The sequence below is a fragment of the Chanodichthys erythropterus genome, chromosome 24 (assembly GCF_024489055.1).
Source record: "Chanodichthys erythropterus isolate Z2021 chromosome 24, ASM2448905v1, whole genome shotgun sequence".
Lineage (NCBI taxonomy): Eukaryota > Metazoa > Chordata > Actinopteri > Cypriniformes > Xenocyprididae > Chanodichthys > Chanodichthys erythropterus.
The window spans coordinates 8,012,395-8,037,532 of record NC_090244.1 but is presented as its reverse complement, the minus strand read 5'-3'; the positions used below and the strand labels follow the sequence as shown (position 1 = coordinate 8,037,532).

The 25,138-nt window shown below is 40.1% G+C and overlaps 1 protein-coding gene across 1 annotated transcript; it reads right to left on the bottom strand.

The window, feature by feature from the left end:
- Positions 1–19,123: 19,123 nt before the first annotated feature.
- Positions 19,124–23,475, bottom strand: si:ch211-256a21.4 (uncharacterized). The gene is made up of 4 exons (XM_067380334.1): positions 23,394–23,475; positions 23,093–23,286; positions 20,846–21,037; positions 19,124–20,770 (listed from the first exon to the last, which is right to left on the bottom strand). The coding sequence occupies exons 2-4, from the start codon at positions 23,280–23,282 to the stop codon at positions 20,460–20,462; spliced, it is 693 nt and encodes a 230-aa protein (XP_067236435.1). The 5' UTR covers positions 23,283–23,286; positions 23,394–23,475; the 3' UTR covers positions 19,124–20,459.
- Between the last annotated feature and the right edge of the window lie 1,663 nt (positions 23,476–25,138).

Here is a 25,138-nt window from a genome sequence, read left to right as displayed (position 1 = left end):
GATTCGCCTGTTCTTCGGAGGTCTTTTAAACAAATGAGATTTATATAAGAAGGAGGAAGCAATGGAGTTTGAAACTCAACATATGTCTTTTCCATGTACTGAACTCTTGTTATTCAACTATGCCGAGGTAAATTCAATGTTTGATTCTAGGGCACCTTTAAACAAATTCTTCCCAGACCTTCCTTTTTCCTCTTTCTCTCCTTTCTTAAAGTTTATTTTGCAAATTAATATTCCAAGCAGTGGCCCTGAGTGAGCAGCCATTTGTCAAAGTTAGCTGACAGAAACTCTCTCTCTCATCACCTTCCCCAGAGCTCTGCCTAATAATCATTAATGCAATTATCAGGACACACACTATTCATTACTGTCCTTCCATCCCTCCTTTTCTCTCTCTGTCTGTCTAAATCTGGATTGAAGGGCCCCTCTCACACCATGTAGTCGGCCAGGGCCTGAAAGAAAGAGACGTGCCGTCTGTCTGGCCGATGCTGCTTTTGCTGCCTTCAGGTTCTTCTGTCACTCTACCGAAATTTAATTAACTTCTAATATTGTGCCAGTCTGTGTGTCGTACAGGCTTTTCTCATTATCCAATAATACAGAAATAGATTCAATCTACAGCAGAGGAGATGGCGTTTGTATTCCTCAAACACATAGTAAGACCTGCATGTGTTTGCAGGAAAACAGATCACCAGATGCACGCTATGTACTCAAATAAACCATCAACGACGAACCCCGTCAGCTTGAATCCGGGACAGTCGGGTGAGAGAGAGTGGAGGGAAAGGAGCCGGGTGTCTTCAATCAAAATAACAATGCTCTTTAATTCTGCTTTAATTAAATCTGCTTTTTCCCCCGAGCGAGGCGCAGGATCAGACAGCCGCTGGAGACTCGCAGCCCCGCAAAAAGTGTCTCCTCCGACTGGGTTTGTGTTTAATCATCACTTCTTTAAGCTCTGTCAGAGAGCTTTATATTCCAAACTAATGCTGGTTTACACAGCCGGCCTTCTGAAATAGAAAAGCTTAGAAATGAGTACATGGAAACTACTGGATTTTGACTTGATCAGCACACAATGAAATTTGACAGACAGACAGATAGATAATTAGATGGATAGATACTTATATACTAAACAGATTGCAAGCCGTCTTCATGTTTCGGTTGTCTGTGTGTGACAATGAAAAGATGAAAAGAGCAGCCCTGTCTCTTCATCACAACTAACCCTCGTTTGTCCCTCTGAAGTTGATTCGGCAGGAAAGACAAACGGTGCCCGCTTTCCACGATTAAGTCTGCTTATTATTTTCCTGTCCTTTAACTAAAAGTCCATTATGAGAAATGGCAGGGTGGCTGTGGCCTTTTCATCGCCGCTGGTGTCACACACCGCAGCCCTGAAGACAATAGAGCCCCTGACAGCTGTTAAATCAGGGCCACCTTAAACAGTCTGATCTTTAAATCTGTTCGCTCTGTAATTATACTGGAGGAAGGAGGGGTGAGGGTCCACCTGTCAGAGCACAGAACTGTGTCCAGAGCACTGCGATATGGTCAGGCAGGGCCTGAGATCCTGGCCTGTGAGCATCTGTCAAAATATATTGTTTGTTTACAGCAGGAGATGGCCGCTGGGATAGCATATGGCGGCCGCTGATGGGTACAGCATGGCAGTCGATCAGAGACGGAGATGCAGAGCAGATGCTGGGCGAAGGACTCAGGAATGGGCCGCTTTGTGGCACCCCAGAGGAAGATTTCATTGCTCAGAGTTGTCATTTTTGCATCAACCTAAAAATAGAGAAATAAAAACCAACACAAATGAGACATGCATTAAGAATATAGAGCTATATAGTTAAAGGTAGGCAATTTCAGAGTGGCTAGCAAGCTTTGAAAGCATGAGATCCTACCTTCCTTTCAGAGCATCTCCAAAGCCACGCCTCCTTCAAAACACATGAACGCACACAGCAGAGTCTGCAAAGCATCAGGAGAGGTGGCGTTAAATTACCTCATGTCTCAAAGCACATGACATTAATGAACATAATCAACGTGCACTGTATAACCGAACAGTGAAATTAATTAAATTAAATGAGTTGGTTTCACTCAAATAATAATGAAAGTTAATTGTACTTAATAGAAAAAAGTTTCATGAACTCAAAATGTCATTGTAGTAAGCTGAACTTAATATGATTGAGTTGAGCTGCAGCAGATTTCTAATTCCCAGCATGTTTTACGTCAGACCATATAAATAACTGTTGAAATTAAGTGTTATTTTGTGTGTTTTTGCACAAGATTAACATATGGAGATATAAGTTAATGTTTAATGTTGTGTTATGTTGGGATTCAGGTAGGGCTGTAACGGGGGCAAATTTTTACTACCGCGGTGGTAAATCACCAACAACCGCCGGTGTTGCGGTGGTGGGGTCCGAAGGGGGGGCGGGGTTTATATATATATAAATATATATATATATATATATATATATATATATAGTGTTAGACTTGCGTTTCGCCGTCATTTTGATGGACAGGATCGTAAAAAAAAATCTATCATAATAAATATTACCCGTCATTTTAATTTTTATATTTTAATGATAAGACATTTTATTCACGAACTTACAGGATAAGCAAATAGGCATAGGCTTGCATTTATTTATACTATGAAAGTTGATCAAAGACAAGCTGCGTCACTTTCAGTTTTCATCATGAACTCTTGTCACGGATTGTGAGTGAATGCGATAATCCTTTCCTCTTTACTACTGTACAGAACGAAATAAACATGAATGAAAATAAAAAAAATATGTTAAAAGATACAGTAGCTTACCGAAATCTGTATCACGTCAGTTCAGTCAGTGTTGCCAACAATGTCACCTAACATTATACCTCAGAAAAGCCATTCGTTGACCATAAACTTATAGTCAGCAAGAAAAAAAAAAAAAAAAAAAAAACTTAAGCATGCATAAGTTGTTACAGATCCCTTGTTTCCCTGGACTCCATTTCCCAGAATCCTCCTGTTCTCCACACCTGCACTCACTTCCCTCGTCTGCTCCTCATCGTCACTCATCACCTGCACCTGGACTCTATTGTTAGCACTCCTATATAATGCACTCACTCCCTGCACTCCTCGTCCGTTCTCTGTTTTGTTAAGGTGTCTGTCTGTTGTTCATTGCCATTGTTTGAAGTAAAGTCTCTATTATCGTGGAAATCCGTATCTGCCTCATCTCTCTACCAGCCACCCGTAACAGAAGAACGGACCTAAACCGACCGGATTTTCCACGAAAAAAAAAAATGGAGACTTTCCCCAGCTCCCTGGATCCAGCTCCTCCATCGCCTCTCACCCTAACAGCCAGCGAACGCATTATCGGGCTCCTGCAGGTAGGACGTTCGCTGGAGAGGTATGTGGAGGAGTTCGTTGAGCTTGCTTTCTTGTCTGACTGGCCTGATGCTCAGTTGATCTCCTTGTTTTTGGATGGATTGGATGACGACACTATCCGTTTTGATGAACCTGTTTTTTGTTTCTCCTTAAGCGACACTATCAATTTAATTTTGTGGTTGAATGGCTCCAATTTCTTAGTAGAAGAGGTTCAGGATCAGTGTTGTCGTCCGGTCCATCCAGAAACACGGTTGGCCGGGCCAGTCAGTCAACCTCCGGCTTCCTCCGCACACCGCTCCAGCGAACTCCCTGCCTGCCCCGGGCTGGACCCATATTCCGCTACTGGGCCCAGTAAGCGGAGGAGGAGGAAGAAAGCGGCCCCAATGTCTCCAGAGCCCGCTCCAGTATCTCCAGAGCCCGCTCCAGTGTCTCCAGAGCCCGCTCCAGTATCTCCAGAGCCCGCTCCAGTATCTCCAGAGCCCGCTCCAGTATCTCCAGAGCCCGCTCCAGTATCTCCAGAGCCCGCTCCAGTATCTCCAGAGCCCGCTCCAGTATCTCCAGAGCCCGCTCCAGTATCTCCAGAGCCCGCTCCAGTATCTCCAGAGCCCGCTCCAGTATCTCCAGAGCCCGCTCCAGTATCTCCAGAGCCCGCTCCAGTATCTCCAGAGCCAGCTCCAGTCCCCACAGAGCCAGCTCCAGTGCCTGTGGGGATTTTAATTGTATTTGAGGGGATGAAATGGCCCTCAACCCCAGTCTCCGCCGAGCCAAGTTCTCCAGTCTCCTCCGAGCCAAGTTCTCCAGTCTCCTCCGAGCCAAGTTCTCCAGTCTCCTCCGAGCCAAGTTCTCCAGTCTCCTCCGAGCCAAGTTCTCCAGTCTCCTCCGAGCCAAGTTCTCCAGTCTCCTCCGAGCCAAGTTCTCCAGTCTCCTCCGAGCCAAGTTCTCCAGTCTCCTCCGAGCCAAGTTCTCCAGTCTCCGCCGCCGAGCCAAGTTCTCCAGTCTCCGCCGCCGAGCAAAGTTCTCCAGTCTCCGCCTCCGAGCCAAGTTCTCCAGTCTCCGCCGCCGAGCAAAGTTCTCCAGTCTCCGCCGCCGAGCAAAGTTCTCCAGTCTCCGCCGCCTACGAGCCCTCAGCTCCAGCCGCCGCCGCCGAGCCCTCAGCTCCAGCCGCCGCCGCCGAGCCAGCCGCTCCAGCCGCCGCCGCCGAGCCTGCCGCTCCAGCCGCCGCCGCCGAGCCTGCCGCTCCAGCCGCCGCCGCCGAGCCTGCCGCTCCAGCCGCCGCCGCCGAGCCTGCCGCTCCAGCCGCCGCCGCCGAGCCTGCCGCTCCAGCCGCCGCCGAGCCAGCCACTCCTAGTATGGTCTCTGTGATTGAACTCTCCAGCCCAAAGACTGTTTTCCCTCCCTGCCTCCCTCTCCCGCCTCCCCTCCAAGTCATGTCTATACTGCACCTCCACCTCAAGCCCCCTCGCCCAGATCTCCACCTCGGACCTCTGGGCGATTACCTTCACCCCGGCTCCAACCTCCCTCTGCTCCACCGTTGCCCATCAGTCCTCCAGCTTCACCAGTCTCCATCCTGCCTCCACTCACACCTTGGTCATTCATCAGCCTGCCCTCCCCTCTGGACTTCACTCCTCCGTCTCCGCTCCGTCACTCCGTCCCTCGGATTCAGTTGGCCTCCTCACTCCCCCCGGTGTTCGTTTTGTTGGCTGTCCTTCTGCTTTCACTGCGGCCTTCTGGAGCCCCGGCTGCGCTTCGGTCGGCAGAGCCTTCGGTTCCGCCATCACCCGCCAGTCCTTCAGCGACGCCTGGGCTCAACGCCTCGAAGGCTTCGGCTCCTGACCCGCCATGGCTGCCCGCTGCACCTGACCCGCCATGGCTGCCCGCTGCACCTGACCCGCCATGTATGCCCGCTGCATGTCTGCCCGCTGCACCTGACCCGCCATGGCTGCCCGCTGCACCTGACCCCCCATGGCTGCCCACGGCTCCTGACCCGCCATGGCTGCCCACGGCTCCTGACCCCCCATGGCTGCCCACGGCTCCTGACCCGCCATGGTTTTTGGACCTGCCCTGGAGACCTCCACTCCAGTTTACTCCTTCCCCTGCTCCGGTTTGAGGTCTCCAGGGCGCCCGCCCCCCTCCCGGTTGTTACATCTACGGCGCGAGGACGCGCCTACCGGGAGGGGGAGGTACTGTTACAGATCCCTTGTTTCCCTGGACTCCATTTCCCAGAATCCTCCTGTTCTCCACACCTGCACTCACTTCCCTCGTCTGCTCCTCATCGTCACTCATCACCTGCACCTGGACTCTATTGTTAGCACTCCTATATAATGCACTCACTCCCTGCACTCCTCGTCCGTTCTCTGTTTTGTTAAGGTGTCTGTCTGTTGTTCATTGCCATTGTTTGAAGTAAAGTCTCTATTATCGTGGAAATCCGTATCTGCCTCATCTCTCTACCAGCCACCCGTAACATAAGTAACTTTATCATTATACAATTTACTTAAACTGGGTGCTCGTCTGTGAGTAACCAAGCGCATTGTTTTCATTGGAGACTGAACTCGCGCTCTGCTGCCACACTGGAGCGCGCTCACCACCTACTGGACAGGGGTGGGAATTACAACAAGTTTACATACAAACAACATAATCTGTCAAAATGACGGACAGGCTTTTTTCCGTCACTGCTAAACAAATTCCATCAAAGACGGAACATTTTCAGTTATCGCGACCTCTGAGATATAGAAATATATATTATATATGACGTCACAATACCGCCGGTGACAACTTCACCACCGCGGTGGCGCGGTTGTCATGCCTACCGTCACAGCCCTTGATTAAGGGGGGTTCTGTTATTTTAGTTTTGTAGAGTTACCACTGTGGTGAAGAGTAGAGCCTGTGGTTAGGTTGAGGATGAGCTGCAAAACATTTAAAACCACATATGTTGTTTGATTACATACATGCAAGTATGTATGTCATGACAGTCTCTCTGATAGTTATAATAGCATGTGTTATTTGCTATGTAACATTTAACCAAGATCTGAATGTGATGTTTATGTAAATTAACTGTGTGTAATTAACATTATGATGAGTTGGGAAAGGGATGCTGGTGACGGGATTGTTAGTGAGAGACACCTGTGCACCACACTGGCCTTGATCCGCTTCCATGGCTCTCAGCCCCGCCCCACTTGTCACAAAAATTTTAAGTTCTACCAACTTAAAAAAAAATGAGTTAGTTTACTTAAATGTTTTGAGGTAATAAGTTTCCTCAAATGTTTTGAGTATTCTGAACTTATTGGGTTTTACAGTGTAGAGAGCCCGGACTTGGACTACTTGACTGCTGCAGATTAATTTCCGCGTTGATAGTGTTGAAATCCATCTGAAGACGTGAACAGCTCCGGGTAGAGCGTCACGGGTTGCCATCTAATAATTACGGTTACGTGGTTACATGGCGTGAACACAGCAAAAGCTTATCATTTTGGTTCAGTACACGCGCCCGCCTCCTTCTCATTCACTCTGGATAAATATTGTTGGTGTGAACGGGTCTGAATTTTGATGCAGATTGCGCAAAATTCTACTCATTCCTGCAGATTTCGTTCTCACATCTGAAGCACACACATAAAGCCGCCTCTCACATACAAGTGCCAAAATGAGCTCTTTTTCACATCTTTTTCAAAATGGTCAAATACAAGCTATTGCGACAAAATTACCCCATTGTAAAAACCAATACATTGAGTGAGCAAATATTTGTGAGATAATCATAATGTTAATTGATCAACATTTATATATTATACCTGCAAACTCCAAAGTGGTAAAAAAAGGTGACATGATTACAAAGTAAATAGTAGTAGGGGGGTCTCTGGGCAGGAGAAATTTTTTTATGATTTTAACATGTAAATGAAGCATTCTGGTGCACTCTGACAAGAAAATAAATGGAAAAGAAAAAAACGTTTCTCAAATAATGCTGTAAACTATACAGGGAACCACAGCTGGTACATCATTATAATATTAAAGATTAAAATTAATTGATTTGTAAGCTACTTACATATAAATTACACAAAGAAGTTTTTATAATAACGTTATAATAAACTTTTAATGACATAGTTATGTTTCTGCTCGTTTTTAATATCGGCCTAAACATTTAAATGGTGGCCGTCATAAAACGGTTTTATACATTCAATATTAAAGCACATGTTAAGTACAATGAATATGCAATGGCCTATAGTCACAGTGGATATACATCAAATGCTCCTCTCTAAGTTAATTTTTGTAGCTGACTAACAAGCTTTTGGACATTGAACGGCTTTTCTGAGGTAAATGTTACGGTAAATGTGACATTTTTACAAGCTGTTTTATTGACGCTTTTCCACGGTTGAAACACTGATTGATTGATTACCGTTACATGTAACATGATACAGATTTCAGTAAGTTGTACATTTTCTTTCAACATACCTTCGGATATTCATTCATGTTTACTTTGTGTTGTAAAGCGGAGGAGATGGTCGGTTCATGATGTGTCAGTCACACCACAGAGCGCAAAGAAAGATTACGACAGCTCAATGGAGGTCTATGGTCTCACTCCAGTCTATGGGAAATTAGCCCATTTTCGATTTAAATGGCGCCCCAAAATCAGTGTATAGTTAATGATGCCCCAAAATAGGCAGTTAAAAAAATTAATAAAAAAAAAAATCTATGGGGTATTTTGAGCTGAAACTTCACAGACACATTCAGGAGACACCTTAGACTTATATTACATCTTGTGAAAAAGCATTCTTGGGCACCTTTAAAAGCTTTATCATAAAAAATGATCTCTTTAGAAGAAACTTTTGATTGCCTAGACTTTCAATGGAAGGACAAAAAAAAAGAAATAATGACAGCATACGCAGCATTTTTTTCCTTGAGGTATAGAAAACGGTATTGAATACTTTTCAAGGTATCGTATAGAAGTTAGAAATTCCAATATCGTAACAACACTAATTTGGACCAAGGTAGGACCGAATGCAATGATTGGACAAACACAGAAGATATATGTACATTTTTTTAATATTTAGACCACTTCTATTATCGATTGCTATTAGGATGTGAAGATTCAACCAGTATAACAAAAAGTGTTTATAAAAAACTTTCCTACCCTACCTTTAATGTATATAGCAGCTTAGGTAATTTGATCTTGACATTTTTTTTTTTTTTATAAAGTAGAGTTTGAGTATCTCTTCTATAACTCTAAAAAAAAGACCTAAAATAAGTAAATATTTTAGATCAACTATTGTTTCCACCTAGCCTGACTACGTCAGACTTCCTACTTCCGCTCAATTTCATTTCGCTTCTGTACTCAGTCTGAGACAGCGTCAGAGCTTTCTGTTTGCCACCGGTCTGGAAACAGCCGGGCCAATCAACGAATAGAGGGCGGGCTGAGAGCCGTGACGTAGATGCTAAGCGCCGAGTTTTACATTGTAGGTTAGAGAAATCAAAAACCGAAACGACCGCGGAAATGGGAAACGAGACACGGGATGCAATTCGCTCTGTTATGGAGAACATTCAACTCTTTTCCAAACTGAAGCCAGAACAAGAAGAGTGTTTGATAAACATTTGTTTTATCATGTGTTTACAACAGGTTTACAGTGCAAGTTCAATCATAGATTTGAGTTCGATGCATGATGTCTGTGCTTCGATGCGGCTGTACAGGCGCATAACATTCGTCATAACTAAACGTATCTGATTGGCTTACGGGTAACCAATGATTTTAAACTTCAGACAAGCGCCCCCTAACGAGAGAGAAAACACTTCTCTATTATGCCATTCCAGACTCTGTCTACGAAGCAAAGTGAAGTAGCAGAGTCTGGTATTACCAGGCTAGTTTCCACCTAAAAAGAAGTATAAAAAGTAAGTATAAAAAGGATAAGACCAAAAAATAAATACATAAATAAAAGTTAATGGTCAAAAAAAGTTAAAAAGTAGAAAAATGAATACATAAAAAATATAAATAAATAAATATTAATTGTGAAAAAGTTTAAAAGAATTAAACTAAAATCTGTAATTGTGAGAAAGTCACATTGTCATATAAAGGTACAGTGGGGAAAAAAGGGTAATTATAATCACAACTAGAAAATATAAAGTTTATGATTCAGTCTATGAAAATCAACCAAGAAATTATTAACCAAGAAATTGTGATTTTCCTTTCTAGGGACGCTGACTTGGGAATGGTATTGCATGAGTTCAGAGGATTGATGAATCATGGCAAGTTTGTCGTGACTCTACGTTGCTGACAGTAGTACAGTTATTGAAGTGATGCTTCCTGTTACAAAATGAGCCACTTATTGTAATAATGCAAGGAAACATTCTTCCCCTCTCTGTCTCCCACTTTCTTCTCTGCATTTCCTGTTTCCTCTCTCGGCCCCCTGGGGAGCGCATCGCTCTAATAGAAATGGCTTTTCATTCTCTTCCACTAAGCGGAGGGTTGAAGGAGGAAAGTGTGAGTTGTTTATTCTTATATAGATGGCTGAAATAGATTTGATTTGTGGTAAGCAGCTTCGAGATCAGGCCAAAGTGACTCAGCCGACACAACGGCGGACGATGATCAACAGTATACATGTGGCCAGGAGCATGTGCTGGCCATGTTGCAGCCACTCTCAGAGTCAAGTTGACGTTTAATCTCTGGCTCACCAAACACTACTACAAATCAAATCCTTTTATTTACACGGCACCTAGAGACAAGACACGACACTGTCGCACACATTACCCCAGCCTGACTCTATGATTAGCATTGCCAGTTTGATAAAACGCATCTGGTCTCTAGGCTTCTCAGATGAAGCAAGTTGACAATGTAGTGTTTGAATGAGAAAAAACGTCAAACCTGCAGTCAAACAGATGTGAGATCACATAATACACCTGTATGACAGACAAGTGACATGTACAAGTATAGAGCAATACTCTCTCTTCGCTATTGAGCTGATTATCAGTAATGCACATTTCAAAAACACACCCACATGCGCATACACTGATCCACCGCAGATGCGCCGCACAGCACCCACTCGCTGTCGTGAAGCTGTCTGTCACAATTAGCAACAGACAATCTTGAAGTGAGCTGATTCAGAATGGAAACACGCAAAACAACTGAGAGAGTAGCTGAGGTTAGCACAAGAGTGTCGGAAATGGCACACAGCTCTGATTTATCCTGTATCCACATGCTTGTGGATGAGTCAAATGCATACAATCTTAGCAAATCACAGCAACTACTACAACTCTGCAAGGAATACATAAGCCTTTGTGGGTGTATAAACAGCCCTGAAACTTTCAATATACAATGATGCTAACGTTAACAATGTAAGCTTGATTTTACACTGTGTTATCCTGAAATGTGTCAGCGCAATTTATAACACAACAGAGATGCATTCTTAACAGGCTTTAGCATAAACTTTGCTTCTACACTAGCAAGTTTGATTTAGCTACGACACTGCAATTCAATAACATAAAGTTGCATTCTAAGAGGTATAATGAGCTTTAACTTAACTGTCTGCTTTTAGCTACAGTATGTCAAGTCGCATTCTTAGTGGCTGGCTTTAGCGTAAATTGTCTGTTTATGTAAAGCAAGCTTGATTTAGCTACAGTACATCACAGAAATTCAGAACACAACCAAGTTGTATTCTCAGTGGTATAAACAGGGTTTAGCATCTGCCTCAACACCAGTGGTTCTCAAAGTGTGGGGTGCACTGCAGGGGGGCAGCAGAAAAAAAAAGAAAGCCACAACAGCGTTCAAGTGCTTGAATAATGGTTGGCGCTAGCTGCCTTTTATAAAGCGGCACCAAAATCCAGTTCCACTGAATCATTCTTCTTCAGACTCGTCACCATCTAAACAAGCCTGACATAGAAGTTTGAAATTTACTATGATAAAACCATGTTCATTGGCATGATTGTGTCAATGACATTACTAAATGGGCCCAGGAATACTGTACTTCCAGAAGCCACTGTCGCTAAACACAATCCGCTGTGCCATCTGCAGATGCCAAATAAAGCTCTATCATGCAAAAAGGAAGCCTTATTTGAACATGGTCCAGAAGTGCCATCATGTCCTGTGGGCCAAGGCTTATTTAAAATTAACTGTTTCAAAGTGGAAAAGTGTTCTATGGTCAGACATTCTTGTTGGAAATCACGGACGCCTTGTCCTACGGGCTAAAGAGGAGGAAGACCTTCCAGCATTTTATCAGCGTTCAGTTCAAAAGCCAGCATCTCTGATGGTATGGGGGTACATAAGTGCATATGGTATGGGCAGTTTGCATGTTTTGGAAGGCACTGTCAATGCTGAAAGGTATATAAAGGCTTTAGAGCAACATATGCTCCCCTCCAGATGACGTCTATTTCAGGGAAGGACTTGTGTATTTCAGCAGGACAATGCAAAACCACATACTGCAGCTATTACAACAGCATGGCTTCACCGTAGAAGAGTCTGGGTGCTGAACTGGCCTGCAGTTCAGATCTTGCACCTATAGAGAAAAATACATCAAAGATGACCACAAACTCTTCAGCAGCTGTAAACCTATATCAGGCAAGAATGGGACCAAATATCAACACCAAAACTCCAGAAACTCATAACCTCGATGCCTAGACGTCTTCACACTGTTTGGAAAAGAAGAGGAGATGCTACATAATGGAAAACATGCCCCCACCCCAACTATTTTGAGACCTGTAGCAGGCATCAAATTTGAAAAGAGATCATTTTGTGCATAAAATTGTAAGATTTCTCAGTTTAAACATTTGTTATGTTATCTGTGTTCTATTGTGAATAAAATATTGGCTCGTGTGATTTGAAAGTCTTTTAGTTTTCATATTCAAATTTAAAAAACGTCCCAACATTTTCAGAGTTCGGGTTGTACAATAACCATGTTTATTTGGTTTTATTCATATTAAAACCAAGGTTAATTTTCATAAGGGCATCACCACAGAAAAGCACCTCTTCAGTGAACAGCATCACAAACTGTATTGTGTATGCATTTTTACAAAGACTATAACACAAGACGCGTCACTCATATTGTTTTGAATGGGACAACGTGTAAAAACGCCCAATATGGCAGAAAAAGTCCCGCCTTCTAAATAAGAGCCAATCGCCGACTGGTCAAGTCATCGCGTCACTTCAGCTGCCGTTAGAATCACCGGTTTCTATAGTAACAGTCAGACGCGCGCCTCCGAAGAGACGCGCATTTAGATCTGCGCATGCGCATTAGCTTGATCCAGCCTGAAAAATATATTTTTTTGTCATGATTCGAGCGTTTAGAAACTAAATTTATGAGCCGGTTGTTGTCAGATTTTATTGGTCATTTCAAATATGAAATTTAATCGTAAGGTTGGTGAACAGTTTTGGAGAATTTGATGTTTCCCCATTCAAAGAGATTGCATGATGCCCAGGATGCCCGAGACGCGTTTCAAAGATGGCCGCGAAAGTGAAATGACTTGTCTTAAAGGGACTTTTTAGCAGCCGTGAAGTAATTATTCAAAATATGTACCTACTCAAGAGAGTATGCAATTTAGCTCATGTCTTTCTTGTCCTGAGATCATGTGACAATGATAGGCCAGCTTCAATTTATTGGCAAAGCACATTTCAGAAAGCTTTTCCGCTGTAAGAATGCTTTGTTCCCATCAAAAAGCCTATAAAAGGAAATACTGTTAGCACTGAAAATCCGTACCAGGAAGCTGATTTAAATCCTTTTAACACAGTTGTCAGTGGACTTGCACAGAGGTTTTAAACAAACCAATCAGCATTTTGAATGCCTTCGTACCAACCTTCACACCTGCATCAAAACAAAGTCATATTTATAGACTCTCATGATTACTGTTAGCTACTAGTAGTGTTTGCTAGAACAATCCAAGCTATCATTGCTAACTTCCAACAATAACCGTTCACTTGTGCAGCAATGGGTGTGAATACTTCAAATCATGCAGCTATTCAGAAGGAGGTGTGCTAATCAGACTTACTAAAATACATGCTAACAACATGCTAAAAACATTTTAACACATTAGCGACTACCTAGCATCATGGCAGTTTTGCTACTCACATTTTCTCATGAAAATAAAATTCCAATCCAGTTCATGTTTGTAAAGAAATTGCAAACGTAACTATTGTTCTAATTTTTGTAAATAACTATTAGCTAAAATCAGATGTAATAGCACCTGAGCTACTCTATTCCCCTTCACACTATATAACTGATGATTTAAAATCCAGGTGATAGATTGAGGACTGTAACAAATTGAGATTTGGCTTTGTCTGTGGAATAGTCCTGGCTCAATCCCAAAGCGCTTCCCCCTGGTTCCCCACTTCCAGATAATAAAGCTCTGGTGTGCTAAAAAGAAACGAGAATGATCAATAACAGCTGCTAGTGGTGTAGATGATCAGTCTGACATGTTACATAAGACTAGCCATAAAAATGACCAATGTAAGGGCCAGTCTCATGAGCATAGATGGATTTCAAGTCTAAGGCAAGACAAGATTAACCATTAGCAAAGACATGAAGTGGAAAAACTAGCCTTATCTCGTACATAATCTGTTAAGAAAGACAAGAGTGGAGGATAAAGAGGATTTTTGTAAATTATAAGTGAATTGTACTTTAAAGTTCATCTTAGCGGGGGAACGGGGACCTGCTGGAGAGACAGGTAGTCAAATGTAATGCAAATTTAAGGTGACACTCAATGGATTTTATCTTATTTTACCCTCATCTCCTCTGTCATATCAGGTTTTCCTCACTTCCATCTCTCAATAATGCCATTTTTCTATCAATTTATCTGAAATTGTCCGTCTCTTTCTTGTTTGACTCTTTGTGGTTAAAGCTGAAAGCATGCCTGGCAAACCGTAGAGGAAAAAAGTCCAATTACACTAGGCTGAGAACATTTTATAAAAAGACACAGCAAATTAATCTTTAATATTTATTATATGCCAGAATACTGAATACTGTCTGGTTTTTAGGCGACATTTCGTCCAAATGTGTTTGCACATCTGAACAGATGAAGCCGACCACACATGTATGCACCCTTGTTTTTTTCTCGCTTCTCACACATACACATATACACATACAAGCAAACAATCTCCCTGCATGAAATAACCTTCCCTGATTTCATTATTCGTCAAATAGGAAGAAATGAGACAGGGAATTGGCACCTTTTTCACAAGACATGTTACAACACTGTCACCAAATGGTGGAGTCATATAATTACACCTTCTGATCACAGAGAAACACTCTCACACACACATACATTCAGAGGGAGAGAGAGAAAGCACTGAAAATCTGATTAAGGTCGGCTCGCCTTGGCAGCCCGTGTCTTTATTTATTTATCTCAGTAAACACACGCTCACTTTATTCTGGGAATGTGAAGCGTAGCATAATTAGCTGAACATGGCTCCCTAATTGGGCTTTAATTGATATGAAGAGTGTCGCCAGGGCTGAGGCCTCACGTAGCAACACATGCTGAGCAAGTGGGCGTGGCCTCGCTGCCAATCAATCCCACTGGCACGGCTGAGGAGCAGCCATTAAAATGGCCGCCTCCAACCAATTACTGAGTGAGGTTTGGTTCTGAAGCAGAACATAGGTATATTTTCTTTGTGGACGAATGTTTATAGAACTAGAATTCTGCTAATAATACTAGGAATGTTCAACATCAGGATACATTTCAATGTGTCATCTCTGTCTATTCCCTGCAATCACTCAGTTTAATTAAATAACTAATTTCTGCCAATGCACCATAGTTAGCAATTTGCTGCATTCCGTTTAAAGTTAGATCTGAGATATTCATAGTTGACATCTCAGAATCACTTATTTTGCAGGAGTTCAAAAATAATTTACTCTGTTTTACATGCCTATCTTTGCAAATGTTTGGAATCGCTTTATCATAGCAGAGTATAGGACCTTTGACTCACTGATGCATTTTATTTGCTGAAAGGTGCAATATGTAAGAATTTTGCAGTAAAATATCCAAAAACCACTAGGCCAGTGTTATATATTTTGTTCACTTAAAGGAACACTCCACTTTTTTTGAAAATAGGCTCATTTTCCAACTCCCCTAGAGTTAAACAGTTGAGTTTTACCGTTTTCAAATCCTTCAAGCCGATCTCCGGTTCTGGCGGTACCACTTTTAGCATAGCTTAGCATAGTTCATTGAATCTGATTGGTCATTTTTAAGCGCGATGCTAACGGTCTAAAGAGTTTTGATATTTTTCCTATTTAAAACTTGACTCTTCTGTAGTTAAATCGTGTACTAAGACCGACGGAAAATAAAAAGTTGCGATTTTCTAGGCTGATATGGCTAGGAACTATACTCTCATTCAGGCGTAATAATCAAGGAACTTTGCTGCCGTTCCATGGCTGCAGCAGTGCAATGATATTACGCAGCGCCCGTGAGCCCCTGCTTGCACAGGGAACGTGCCTTGCAACCATGGAGACGTTTGTGAGAGACGCTGCGTAATATCATTGCACTGCTGCAGCCATGATTCGGCAGCAAAGTTCCTTAATTATTACGCCGGAATGAGAGTATAGTTCCTAGCCATATCAGCCTAGAAAATCACAACATTTTCCGTTGGTCTTAGTACACGATTTATACAGAAGAGTCAAGTTTTAAATAGGAAAAATATCAAAACTCTTTGGTCATTTTTAAACGCGATGCTAACGGTCTAATCAGATTCAATGAACTATGCTAAACTATGCTAAAAGTGGTACCGCCAGAACCGGAGATCGGCTGAATGGATTCGAAAACGGTAAAACTCAACTGTTTAACTCTAGGGGAGCTGGAAAATTAGCCTATTTTCAAAAAAAGTGGAGTGTTCCTTTAAGTACTTACAATATCCCAAATGTTTGCATCTATTTGTAAATCGTGAGAAAATTGCAATTTTAACCAAGGCTCCGGGACGTGTGAGGAGTCGACTGTCAATTGCGTCATACGGCCTCGTTCAGCTCCACAACACTCGGTCCTGCTCTGCTTCATACTACAGTAACGTTAATAATCGCATCCATGAACATGATTTCTGTCAACATGAGTCCTATCCCAATTATTTCCACGGGCTGTAATGTGAAGACCACATGTCCCAAGATTCCGCGCTCAAACTTGGCGTCATCAAGCTACGCCTTTGTTTTGAATATGCTTCTAGCGACCTCTAGCGGACAGAAAATCTTACATATTGCACCTTTAAAACCGAATTTTTAGACTTTAAAGTCAGTGAAATGCAGTTCAAAACAAGTTTCACCTCTCTTTATTGTGGGTTTTAGTTTTATATATTTGAAACTGATTGATCATGAAAAGTGGGTGTTGCAAACTGGAAAAGAGCCATATAATTTGGAAGAATAGCCCTGAAAAGTAAAAGGGATTTGTGACTAAATCTGCACAGAAGAACTACTAATATTAACACTGATGCAAATGAAACCAGTTTGTGACAGAAGTATTAAAATCTAAGTAATGACATTGTCATATTTACCAATATAAGGGAGTTATAAGTGAACTGAATTGCACTACAAAATCTTCTTTATGGGGGAACAAAGACCTCTTAACGGGAATGGTCAACATTGAGGCTGTGAGTCTTCAGTGTCACATGATCCTTCAGAAATCATTTTAATATGATGATTTGCTGCTCAAGAAACATTTATTATTATTATCAATGTTAAAAACAGTTGTATACTTTTTTTCAGGATTCCTTGATGAATAGAAAGTTCAAAAGAACAGCATTTATCTGAAATACAAAGCTTTGTAACATTATACACTACCGTTCAAAAGTTTGGGGTCAGTACGAATTTTTTTTATAGAGGTTTAGAAAAAATAACTTGAACTTCCAGTGGATGCCATTGAAAAACGGTCTGTTCTTCACAGCCTCGCTTTCATACATGTCATGCTGCTGCTCTGAATAAGGTCCTTCTTTCTGCCAGAGTTACAGCGTTACTGTAGGAACTTTGAATGGTTACTATGGTAAGTTTTATAAGGGGAATCATAAGTTAATTGCGAACAGTATTTGCCCTGAACAGGGACACTTCAGGACAGGCTACAGTTAGCTGTATTTTTAATGGAAAAAGAGGTCCTCACCTGGGAACAAACAATCATAAATAACACTGAAAAGCGTACACAGCAGAAAAAGGGCACACCTGCATCATGTCAGCATTTTGTGGACAGCTGAGTTCCTCTGACATCCGCGCTGCACTGAAATTCTCCTCAAACGATCATTTAAGTGTCTGCTTGCAACCAGAACACACAGAGCTGCCTTCATACTCCCTTCGGGGAAGCGGCGATGTCTACCGGTGCGCTCTCAATCTCCCGCCGTCACCACCTTCAAGGACACTCAAGTTGTGTTCTGAGGGCCAATTAGGCGCTTTCCTGATAGTAAATTAAAAAACAATTCTCTGCGGATTTAATAGCAAACTCATTAGACACCGCTAAAAGGACGGAACTGCCTTTCAATTAGACCCGCGCCTGATTAATGCACAATTAACACAGCCAGTTCATTCATCTCGACTTGGGTGGGATCAGAGTGTAACACTACAGGTTCAGAAAGCTCCCCGTCTTGTTTTTTGTCTCCATTATAATGAAGAACGGAATGGCAGAGGGCATGACCTCAGTCTCAGAACGTTACTGATGTTTCGTGTTTCACTGTACCAATTTAATGATCCGATCTGCATACAACGCGGTTCAAAAGTCTTGAGATCACAAGTGAAAACGCTTCTGTTTTGCATTTGTCAGATTCTTTTTAAGATGCTCACATAGTACTGAAAGAATTAATATAAATTTTGCATTTTTTAAAAACTATTTATTATTCCATTACAATGATGTCATTGTGAACTAAAACCAAAACTATTAAAATATTAATTGAAAATAAAGCTAAAATATTAAATACTTGAAAGAAAATTTCTAGTTTTGCCTAGGCTACTTTCAATAAAAGGTCGAACACATATTAGAAATACGTTTTACTGTGTTACTATTTGTCAAGAGAGTATCTAACACTCTGTGTAGAGTGAACGAGAGCATTTAGTATATAATAAACAAATCCAACGTGCATTTCTGCACCGACAGCATACCCGGTTAAAAAAAACCCTGGTCACCACTCGCGTATACACTTATTAGGGGGAGTTGCATGTGTTGCATAGCATGTTTGTGAATTTGGGGGCGGAGCTATCAAGGGCGTGTTTGTTTTGGTGATTTCAAATATCAACAGCATTTCTCAAATTGTTTACTGCACCTTTAAATGTCTAACTAAGGCCTAATAATGGCTTAATCTACACCCTCTGTCTGTGAAACTGGGCCTAAAACAATATAACTGAAACAGAAATAAATTAAAGCTATATATATATATATATATATATATATATATATATATATATATATATATATATATATATATATATATATATATATATAAATAATTTTTATTTTATATAAATGTAAAATATTGCAAAAACAAAATAATAAGAAGAAAATAACTACAGTAAAAAGTTTATTAAACATTTTTGATCAATAAAATAGTCTTTAAATAATAATAATAAAAAACACTGCTTCTAACTGCCTTAGATGCTTGACCCCACTATAGACAGACAGAATCAACTTTATGCATATTTCATTTATTACATAAAAAAATACAAGATAAATACAAAAGTATAATTAAAAAATAAAAAAATAAAAAAACAATACAAAAGTATAATTAAAACATTTTTAAAAAATGCAACTAATAGACAAAACATGATGCTCTTTGTACTATCACCAGTAGAGAGCACTGTTTGCAAAAAAAAAACAAAAAAAAAACAACTGTAGCAACATCAAGTAGTGTTGAATTCTGCATTAGCACCTGGGAGTGCCTCTCACATTAAGTGTTCACAGTATAAAAGTGCTTTGTGACTATTTCAGGCTCGTCTGTAAAACTGAACACTCTGGCAGTTGTGATCATTTAATTAGAAGTTTGTCTTGTTCCACAGAAGAACATATATAATTCAAACAGTTTTTCAAATGTTTCAGTAATGATCAAAGTTATTCAGAATGCACATTTTCAGATGTCACGAAATATGGTGCTAATGAATGTGTTCGAGATAACCATAACAGTACGGTGCTTGAGCACTTCCCTTTGCAATCTATGTTAGCCATTACGTTGATTAATTATAACAAGTACTGCAATTATACATCACTTTATTATAGGTTTGCGAAAACAAATTTAGTGTTTTTTTTTGTCTTTTTTTAAAGATAATTGACTTTAGGTAATTGTGCCTTAGGTGTATTTTCAACAAACCACAACAGATGTGTCGTTTAATATTTATATTTTGTTAATAATTTAGCTATTTATTTAAAATAATGCTGTCAAATCGATTAATCACATCTAACATAAAAGTTTGTAAATATATAAAATATGTGTGTATCCATACTGTGTGTATATATAGTCAAACCAAAAATTATTTTTGATGTATTTTTACTAGTGGGTGCAGGACATTATAGTTAATTTATGTAAGTGAGGATAGCAAAATAAAGTAAATTGTGACACATTATACCCAAAAATTTTGGTATAGACTACCATTAAAATTGATAAAAAGTGTTATCTGACATAATTAAAATTAATTTTTTATGAGATAATTTTCATATTTTATTACCATTTTTTAAACTATAGTGGATAAACTGTATTAATGCATGAAATGTTGAAGGTGTCTGAATACATTTTGGTTTGACTGTATGTATACACATATACATATATTTACAAACTTTTATTTTAGGTGCGATTAATTGAGATTATCAATTTGATAGCACTAATTTAAAATGCATTTAAAACTGAAGTTTGAACTTTAAAAAAAAAAAAAGTTCACATATTGACAACTGCAGTTGACTATGAAAAGTTATGGTGAAATAAACTGTTGAAGATCTTTTCAACACTTAGATAGTGAAATGATAGTCCATTATGTGTAATAACCACATTTTTGGGCGTCACCGCCCAAGTACAGCTGTGAAACCACTGCCAAAGCCAGCACAGAACCTTAATATAACCTGTAGCTTTGTGTCTCGTATCCCGGAGAGCAGTTACAGGTTTGTCATCCTGGTTCTTGACGCCTGTTGCAAGACATATTCCCAGCTCATATATTTGGCTAGAAGACCAGCGAGACTAGAGTCTCTTCTCTTGTGCATTTCCTTGCTTCCTCTTTCCTCTCATTCAAGGCATTGACATGTACCTCCTGAAGTCTGGATGAGACTTGTGCTGTGAACGATGGCAACCCTCACTAAACGATCGTGCGTGTGCAACCTCCGGGGCCTTCCACCACATATCAGCGGACTTTATCAGCTCCGGCAGGATATCGGGAACTACACACTTCTCCGCCAGGAAGACTATAGGCAGCACAGCCAATAGCAAAGCCCAGCCCACCACTCCCATCCAATAGGAAAGCCCAAGTCGAGTGATGTCATCCCTGATCTCACAAATATGTTGATGGGTGAAAAGTGCCCAGCTGAGAAAAAAGAAAAATCCTGGAAAGAAAATGGGGAGAAGGTTAAAACATATAAGTTTCGTGGCTAAAGAAAGCCAAATATTGAGGTACTGACCTGTAGGTACTAGTGTGAACAGAAGCAGGGTGGTCGGGTCAAGCGCCTGGCCTGCCATCAGCAGTGAGCGAGTGTTCGAATAGGAACGCACCGTTTGAGACGTCCAGCAGAGGGCGAACATGAGGCACAGCACTCCAGAGCTCACACACATTAGGAAAGCAACCACTGCAAACACTCTCTCAGCCTCCAGAGCTGTGGAAACCAGACCAAAACACCTTTAATATACATGAATTTAAAGGAATACTCCACTTTTTTTGTGAAAATAGGGGATTTGGAAAATGAGCCTAGGAATTAAACAGTTGAGTTTTATAGTTTTCGAATCCATTCAGCCGATCTCCGGGTCTGGCGGTACCACTTTTAGCATAGCTTAGCATAGTTCATTGAATCTGGTTAGACCGTTAGCATCTCGCTCAAAAAAATGACCAAAGAGTTTCAATATTTTTTCTATTTAAAACTTGACTCTTCTGTAGTTACATCGTGTACTAAGACCGACGGAAAATGAAAAGTTGTGATTTTCTAGGCTGATATGGCTAGAAACTATACTCTCATTCCGGCGTAATAATGAAGGAACTTTGCTGCCGTACCATGTGTGCAGCAGGCGCAATTACGCAGCTCCTTGGTAATTTTTGAGGAAGATGCTAACGGTCTAATCAGATTCAATGAACTATGCTAAGCTATGCTAAAAGTGGTACCGCCAGAACCGGAGATCGGCTGAATGGATTCGAAAACTGTAAAACTCAACTGTTTAACTCTAGGGGAGTTGGAAAATGAGCCTATTTTCAAAAAAAGTGGAGTGACCCTTTAATATAGTATGAATGTGTTAACAGCCAAAAAATAAAAAATAAAATAACGACTTTATCCAACAATTTCTAGTGATTTTCAAAACACTGATTCATGAAGCTTCAAAGCTTTACAAATCTTTTGTTTCGGAGCGTGTATCAAACTGCCAAAGTCACAGGATTTCAATAAACGAGACTTAGTTACGTCATAAGTGTTTTGAAATTTCAATAGTTCACGTGGCAGTTTGATACACGCTCCGAACCATTGATTCAAAACAAAAGATTCATAAAGCTTCATGAAGCAGTGTTTTGAAATCACTCATCACTAGATATTATAGTGTTTTTTGGCACACAAAAAGTATTCTCGTCGCTTCATAATATTAAGGTTGAACCACTGTAGTCACATGAACTGTTTTAAATACGTCTTTAGTAGCTTTCTGGGCATCTGAAAGTGTTATAATAATAGAACTCTATATAATGGAACTCAATGGGAACCAAAGCTGTTTAATCTTCAAAATATCTTCTTTTGTGTTCCACAGGAGGCGAAATGCGCCAGGTTTGGAACGGCATGAGGGTGAGTAAATGATCATTTTTGTGTTGACTATCCCTTTAAGAACGTCTAGCATGAAACCATGACAATGATTTCAGTTTGAGTGCTCTTGAAGAACATCACATTGTGAAACTATTTTAAAAAAGAACTGATCCGTCATAACGTCACCCTTAAATAATTTTCACTTGTCTTGTTCTGAAAAAAAAAAATGAACTGAGGGAAAAACCAGACAGGCTACAACTAATAAAACATGCAAGTAATGCGAGTTCAGCGTGTCACAGCCTATCTGCTGCAGCCCACCGAAGCGTAGAAACCCCTCCAACACAAAACCATATCATTATTTTACGCCAACGTTGGAAATTCAGGAGAAGTTCAAACATTCCCACTTATAATGCTGCTCTACTTCTCAGCAGGTCAAAACTTGCAAAAATGCCACAAAGCTTATCAGCCAATCAGACCTTACGGCTATATATTTCTATACTCCAAAAATAATGCTATCAAAGGCCTAAAAAGTAAGAAACAAAACAGGAACGCATTTTTATGTATCTTTTATAGAGGCCACATGAATGTATGTTTCTAAGATCCAAAGCACTAGTATAAAGTTAATGAAGGCCACATGTGGGTGCCTAAAATGTTATGTTTCACGTCGCCCACATGTATTTAGACGGGTCAAAATCAAGTCAAAGAGCTTTGGAGGCATCATGCTCATATTGTTTTTCACAAGGCGAGATAAAATATGACCATATAAATAAATACATATATAAACTTTTTTTGTTTAGCTTGTAAGGAGACCCATTATATCATTTAAAATAGCAATATGTAATAATTCTACTTTTTTTTAAACCAAACTTTTAGAATGACACTTCTGAATAGCTTTCATTCCCTAAGGTATGTGGTAGAAGCAAACACATCACACACCTTTAACAATGTCTTCGGTGTTCAATCTGTCCTCCGGTCCGGTCTCATTCCCTGAGAACCACAGACCCCTGTCATCCAGCCAATGAGGTGTCCAGATCGCATAGCTGATACACAAACAGCCCATCAAGCCAAGACATGATTCAATAAATCGAAAACGACTCCTCGAGTCAACCAGTTCTGGTCCTTGCATTGCTCTGATGATAAAAAAATGAATGGTTAGACACAATATTAAACTAACAAAGTTGATATTTTAGCTGGAAACGGAACTTAAAACAATACAAAACCTGATGGGTTTCCTTACCTTGAATGGTTGTGAAGTCTTTTAAACGTTTTCAAGTGATTCGATTCCACACAGTGGGACAGTGACTGATCACGTTTCAAATATCAAATGAATCAGAGGCAGAAACAACAGTGTGTTATGAGGATGTACAGACGCGTCTTTCTCACTTCCCCCTCACAACGCTGTAATATGACACTGTAAAGATTTCCCTCGACCCACAGTGGAGACCTGCTTGTAATGGAAACTCCCCCTCGCATAAACACACACACATACACCATGAGTGCTTAAATTCCCCCAGAAAACCCTGTGATTCAATGGGGTTTGGAAAGTGAAAATGATATTTTATAAATCAGTATACTTTGCTCAGAGGAGAATGTGTAGGCTTAGAACATTCAGAAACGGAGAATAAAAACAGATACCATCACACACACACACTATATATATATTATATTACATCACTGACAAATAAAGCTGTTTTTTCAAATTCTTTTTTTGAAACTGATGTAATGCATATTTTTAATCATGAACAATGGGTTTTTAAGTTTCAGTTGTTAAATAACATTTTAATGTGTTTAAATTAATTTTTACTGTTGTTATGTCAGGTGGTACAACCAAATAGTTGTACCAGCTGACATGGAAAGTGTACTAACCTACCCAATACTTGAAATTAGCATTTTTTACCAGTATTTGAGAGAGATTTATAAACCTTTTAACTCTGCCACAAGGATCAGTTGGGGTCATCTGGATGATGCATTACCATGTTTACTGCTATTACCTTTTCAATTCAGAATAAAAGAGCCATATTTGTCATCTGTGCCACCCTGACATTTGAGAACACACACATTTCTGGACAAACGTTTTTCAATTATTTCAACAGCTTTAAAACTACTGATATTTATAAAAAAAAAAAATTATAAGAAAGGTTTAATCTGTTCATTTGTTTGGACGGTTGCATAGGGTCATTGATGAACAAGGTTTTTAAAAGTGTAAAAAAACAAAACAAAAAGAAGATATAATTAATTTTGAAGTTTGATTAAGTGTTAACAATGAGATTGTGGTTTTTATAATCAATTAACACTGCTTTTGTAATTTTTTTTTAACAAGATGGACAAAATTTGTAACCAAAAAAGTCATTTGGTTTAACCAAAATTTTGGTTGTACTGAATGACACTTGGTTATACCGAATGATATTTTCAAACAATGCTAACAGGCTGATATCTAGCTAGCTAGCAAAAGGACAATCAAACATGTAATATTTAAAAAAAACTTGTACTAAATATAAAAACATTTTCCATGTTTTATAGCGGTTGTACCGAATGACCTGCTGTTTCGGGATATGCGTATGAGCAAGTGAAAATGTTAATTTTTCAAATAGTTTAAAGAGAGTTAGTTACTTTGCTTCACGACCATGTGGTCCTTTGCAGGTGTCTGAATGATGTCACATCCTGTCACATGATATTGACTGCTTGACTTGATCCAACATGGTCTCTTTATATTGGTTACTCCGAATGACATCAATGAAATTCATTTTTCCGGACATTCTTTCTCATAACAAATGACTTCTACACATCATTTTAATACCATTTTGCACTATGTTGATATATGATGTTATAAAATCATGCCAGAATAAAAAATATATACAATTATTACATTTTAAGATGTTTTAATCACAAATGAAATGGCTGTATTGGCCTTTGGACGGTTAAACCAAATAACCTTTTGACACTTCAAAGTCTTAAAAATACCTTTATATGTAACAAAATATA

What these genes read in the sequence shown, in the direction of transcription:
- si:ch211-256a21.4 (XM_067380334.1), bottom strand. Translation starts at nt 23,282, where the DNA reads ATGCAAGGACCAGAACTGGTTGACTCGAGGAGTCGTTTTCGATTTATT. An exon ending in CACCGAAGACATTGTTAAAG is followed by an intron (nt 21,038 to 23,092) that starts GTGTGTGATGTG and finishes TGGTTTCCACAG; the next exon opens with CTCTGGAGGCTGAGAGAGTG. An exon ending in GTTCACACTAGTACCTACAG is followed by an intron (nt 20,771 to 20,845) that starts GTCAGTACCTCA and finishes TTTTCTTTCCAG; the next exon opens with GATTTTTCTTTTTTCTCAGC.